The sequence below is a fragment of the Protopterus annectens genome, chromosome 2.part1 (genome assembly GCF_019279795.1).
Source record: "Protopterus annectens isolate FY-2018-M chromosome 2.part1, PAN1.0, whole genome shotgun sequence".
Classification (NCBI taxonomy): domain Eukaryota; kingdom Metazoa; phylum Chordata; order Ceratodontiformes; family Protopteridae; genus Protopterus; species Protopterus annectens.
In genome coordinates, this window is record NC_056729.1 from 1,923,002,371 (window position 1) to 1,923,008,370 (window position 6,000).

The following is a 6,000-nucleotide window of genomic DNA, read 5'->3' on the forward strand; positions in this document are numbered from 1 at the left end:
AAAAAATATTTAATTTGTTATATTGTCCCTGCACTTTAACATTATAGAAGTCACTCACACTGACATGTAATTCACGATTTACACTTACTATTTACTGATGGTGCAGTGGTTCCCATCCCGGTAGAATCCTCTATTGTATAAATGTATGCTGCAAATGGTGTGCAGTGTTTCATAATAATGCTATCATTTATCATTTGTAACTCAGCAACTGCCCAAGTATAGTTATCCTTTGTCACAAAATTTCCCACTGCAATTAATGAGAGATTGGCAAAGTCGTGCTGAATTTCTGATATCAGTGATGTTTTAGCAATCACGTGAATATAGTTCTTATGATTACTTTGTACATTGATAACATAGGAACTGGAAAATGATTCGATTGGAATGATGTTCATTATGAATGGATTTACTTTGTAGCCATTGTAGTAACCGCCAGTGAAGGTATACATTACCATAACTCGTTCTGTGGCCTTGACAACTAAGGAAAAAGAAGACAACAGTTCGATTGAAAAGCTTTCACCATTCTGAAGAGTTACAGTATTATTTGAAACTCCACTGTAGGTTATTTCTGTTTCCTGGGAAGCTATGATTGTAATGATATCAGTGTAGTTTGGAGCAGCTATAGAAGCTACAAGGAATGTCCTGCCCCACCGATTCGATGGCATTAGCTGTTCGAGCACATGATTACATTCTTCACTGTATGTGTCACAAGTGTTCCCAGACAACACAGCAATGGGGTACTCAGAGTGAATTCTAGTGCCAGTTAAACTTGCAGAACTTTGTATCTGAAGGGATTCAAAGGCTGACAGTACCACTGTTAAGTTACTACCTTTCTGGTAATATGTTCCATTATAATTCACTGGACCAGTGAGTGTGATGAGAATTTCATTAGTTTGATCATAGTTAATTATGGCAAACTCTGGTGTCCCATGACTGTATAAAGGAGAAAAAACATAGTATTGTGTGCCAAGAAGGTTCACTGGAAAAATACTACATGACTCTGCCATCGACCAACCGTAGCTGAAGTAAAAAACAGTTATCGGTTTGTTGGATCTGACTATGACAGTACTGTTTGAAGAGATTCCATCAGCCAGCAGTTCTGCAGAGTTAGGAATAGTGATATTTGTGGTTTCTCCTTCTTCAAGTGTAAGAGCAGCCTCAAAATGTGTGTTGAATATGGTTATATTAACAAATGTTGATGAACTGATAGAAGTTATAACAAGTTGATAAGCTGAATGTCCATAGTTCACGCTTGTGATGAGTGCTATAATGAATTCTGTTCCGGCATTGTTCCACAGAATTCCTAATAAAAATTAAATGCAATATAATTAGTTATGCTATGTATCTGAATTCTCTGTAGATAAAATAATGTATTTTATGAGTTTAACATAAAGCAATAATACATATTTTATTAAATTTTCAAACTAAGAGTTATATATTATACCACAATCGTTGGATAAAGGTCTATGCCATCTATCACTTTGTTCTTTAAAGACCGATAGGATATTGAACAAGTAGACACATTTAAATCACAGCAGTTTAACAGAAAAAAACAGCAACTACTGTATAATAAATTCCTTACCGAATGTCAGCTGTTTGTATTTTTAAATTCCCATACAGTATACCTCATAGCATTCGCATTGAAAATGGAAGATAGTTACTCAGGTGCTAATGATGCAGTTCACTCTATTTATAATATTTAATAATCTAGTTTAGAATATATCAGTAAAATACATGCATCATATATCTATCTGTGTGCATGTGTGTGTGTGTGTGTGTGTGTGTGTGTGTGTGTGTGTGTGTGTATATATATATATATATATATATATATATATATGTAGAGGGTGTGTGTATATATATATATATATATATATATATATATATATGTATATCATGTATATGTGTATATATATCTATCTATATCTATATATATATATATATATATATATATATATATATATATATATATATATAGAGTACATATTTACCTGTGACACATTATACCTACATGTGTCACAATTGATCTAAAACACATTTCATCTAAAACAAAATACTGAATTACGTTTGATAGAAAAGTGTGCAAAGCTATAGAAAATGACTGCCGGTCTAGTTTCTGATCATAGAAATTAGAATGGAAATTGTTGATCAGCATTTGTGCCTTGCTAATGGTGCTGGTCTATTATATTTCTGTCTCTAGAAAACTGTGTTTGCACACCTGCAGAGTGAGAAGTGTTCCCTTTTCTCCATGCGTGTATGACTATGAAGTTAGTATATTTAAATAAGGAGTTTGTTGTGGGTGCAGGGGGGATTACCCCTGAAAAAAAATGGAGAAGTATTTGTTCTATATGAAGCTTTATTTATCATGTATTGACCATGTTGGTTGCACTAGGGGAGTAGCTTCTATTCAGAGGGGTCCCAAGGTGGTATTTATACTACTAGGGGAAATTCGGCCAGTGGAACAGGGAACTTTCCCTGTTCTTTTTGACAGATGCCATGGAATCTTTTACATTCTCCTGTGTCACAACCAACTCAAGCAGATATGGTCTCAGTTTAGTTCTTATGTGATACAGATTAAATGTATATTAGACGAAATGTTTAAATGATTTGTGATTAGATGGAAAATATCATAGATAAAAAAAATATATATAATAATCATACATATATTCATAGATAGCTAAATTTTCATATACTCTTATTTTAATGCATTTTCCAGCTTGGAAAAAATGTTCTTTCTGTTTGCTCTTATTTTATTGCCTTCACACTGATACACCAAATTCAATAATTTGATAAGAAACAGTAACAACTTTGCTAAAAACAAGAAGGAAAATTTTAGCTATTAAAATAAAAGCTTGAAAAATATTTGGGTGTGACTTATTTTGTACTGTTCTTGTTAGTACAACTATTCATCAGAGTTAAGCTCTGAGTGAACTATTGTCTGAATCAAATAAAGTGCATATTTCAGCAGCATATTAAGTAAAAGACTTGCCCCAGGATTCATGAAGTTCTGGGCAAGGACGGCGTTAGCCTTGTACCAACTGTGTAGAGTAGAGATGGCGCAGCAGCACCATATGCATATTAATTAAGGCGTGCTGCCGCAACGTCCACGTGCATAGGAAACGTGCGCGAGTGCAGGGGGCATGTCTAAGCGCTGCACAGAGACGTAAACATGTCGGCTGCAGACTCGCAAACTAAAATGGTGACTAGTACAGCCTGCCTCTAATAGTAATCACTCCTGTCAGTGTCTGCAGATATTGAAATGTATGCAAAGCATACAAGACAGTTTCGTGAACAACAAAATAAAAAGTAAACACAAAGGCACATAGCTGAATATTGAGTCCCCGTCCCTCTAATAAATGACATTTAAAACCCCTTGCCCATATTCCATTGTAGAGTTGATTGTTATACCAAGTGGAAGTGAAACGCAGCGTGTTTGCGCACCGCTGCCTATGCTAAGCCTAGCCCAATGGGTAGGGTTACCACCTGTCCCACTTTGTGAGGGACAGTCCCTCTCTGGGCAGTTGATTCCTTACCAAAAATATTAAAAATGTCAAATGTCCTGCGATAGTAGAACATAATTATGTCCCTTATTTTATGTAATAGTTCCATAAAATAGTTATTTCTGTATCTAAAATGCCTGAATATTACAAGAAACAGCTTAAGCAACTAAAGTGCTACAAGAATAATCTTTCATTTAGGCATAAAAGTAAAGTACTATCCTTTGTACTGACCGTGGTTATGTGTCGGCCTGTAAAATCTGATGTGTGTCCCGAAAATGTCCCACTTTGGCCAGTTGAAAAGGTGGCAACCCTACCAGTTGTCAGAACATTTGCTGAATATCTGCCCATTCATGGTCCAAGTCGTCCTTGTCTGGATGGCCCAAAGATGAATGGGTATTATTCGGGTCTACCTACCATGTCATGAAAGATAAGTATTTGTGTACGTATGTGTGTGAAGTACAGCATGTGGAATATCAAATATGCTAGGGTTGTCCTCACAACCATATTGGTACCAGATATATGTAGTGTATGCAATGTGTTCTGTTGTCTGTGCCATGGGCCATCAACCAGAGGAGGGATGGATGGTGTGTGTGGAATATGGGGGGGATGGGTAATATAATAAATCACCAAGGGGAGACTGGGTCGGATGTACAATAGGTGAACTGGAGGTGTACGAGGGAGCAGTGGGTGAATCAGAAAAGAAACCAAAGAACATACATTCACATCCGCAATACACCCTGACAAGCCATACTGCAGAACACAATCCCACAAACATATGAACATAAAAATGTGCGATACACATGTACAGAAATGTTACCGGCTCATACCCACATAATGGTCTGGCTTGCACTGATCCATTCAACCCCAACACACCTGGATACATAACTGAATACCCATCATCCTCTCCACAGCACACCATCCCCCCCCCCTTGCTGAACGTCCACCAAAACCACCCATACTCGGGATGCTAGCTTGGCGCAGCCATATCTGCACATAGTGTCCCCTACCCATATCTAGTAGGCAGTCTCACCCTAGGCTGTCTCAGGCTTGCAAACTGTGTATCCCTTGCATGTATAAGCCTCCCTCATTTTGTAAAGCCGAAAGAATGGGAGTCATTGGTGTCAAAATTTTTGGCCATCCCTCATGGGATAAGTGTCTGTCCTAAAGATTAGACTTGTTGGCACGACACGATGTCCAGCCCTGTAGACATCCGGATACAAGTTGTATGAGCAGTAGTTGTCTACAACCCTGCTCAGCCTCCAGCCAGTCCTGCAGAACCTATGACCCGGGATTAAACACCTGACCGTGATGCACATCTCCCCACGTGCATTATCAGAAATATATACCTTTCACATGTTCCCATGAAGCTTCCCCAGAGACATCTTCCAAATAGTACATGTCCACAAATTGTATACCCCGTCCAGGTTCCTCGTCGTAATGATGCGTACAACCCCTGTATACAAATGATACAGGTACCTCCTGTATGTGGTTGTTCATATACATGTCCATGTATAACTCCAGATATGTAGTCATATATCTATAAATGTACATACTTATATTCGCATAGCTACACATTACACATACATGCATATAAGTAATTGTCAAGTATGTGTCCAATTCATAAATATGTATACTTGCAAATGTATACATATGCCTCTCAGAAACATATGAATAGTAACATGTACTATACATATATACACCACCCGACTGTCACATTTGTTGCCAGTACTGTGGAATGGCTGTTGTAAAGGTATATATCCTAATTACCATCCATAAAAAATGTATCATGGATGGTTTAGTGGTAAAACCAGTGACTATGCTGTTCCTGGGTTCAAGCCATGCAAGGGCTAATTTTATATGATGCCCACAATAATGGCAGTCGGATATAGGGTGATTAAGGTGCTGTAAGCGGGTATGCGTGACGGTAAGAGGCGGTCATTCAACAATATGGGAAATGTAAATAAGCATGTAGGTGTATATGCATGTGTATGTACAGACACACATATTTATATATATATATATATATATATATATATATATATATATATATATATATATATCTATATATATATACATGAAGAATGATCATGGTCACAATAAAGCAGTCATAAGGAATGTGAAGGGAAACAGCAGCAGAACCCCCCCATAATATTTAGTGCTGTAATATCAAGCTGCCCAGAGGTAAGCAAACCTCCTGCATCTCCAACCACAGGTAGGATGCTAACAGTGGAACTAACTATGTCAATGTGCCAAGTCTGACTTTCTAACAGGTACAGAGCAGTCCCAGTTACCATTCAGATGAGACAAAACCTGGAAGACTAATTGAACACCCTGACCATTACATGAACGTATGTCCCAGGACTATAAGCTTGGGACGTCTGAATATACTTGGAGTGAGCCAACATACGGGAAGTGTCTAGAGCAGTAGGGGGTGGTGCATGTGTAGTGGTGTGGTTAATTTCCGACCTGAGAATGGATGACTGCCATGTTAGTGATGTTGTGCTGT

General features: G+C 37.8%; 1 protein-coding gene across 1 annotated transcript in view; it reads right to left on the reverse strand.

Moving 5' to 3' along the window:
- LOC122795069 (IgGFc-binding protein-like) overlaps positions 1-2,032 on the reverse strand; it is a 342,549-nt gene extending 340,517 nt beyond the window's left edge. The window contains exons 1-2 of the mRNA XM_044063644.1: positions 2,002-2,032; positions 89-1,300 (exon numbers count right to left, since the gene is read on the reverse strand). Of these exons, the coding sequence (XP_043919579.1) occupies positions 89-1,300; positions 2,002-2,032 (1,243 nt within the window). The remainder of the gene's footprint in view (positions 1-88; positions 1,301-2,001) is intronic.
- Positions 2,033-6,000: the final 3,968 nt, after the last annotated feature.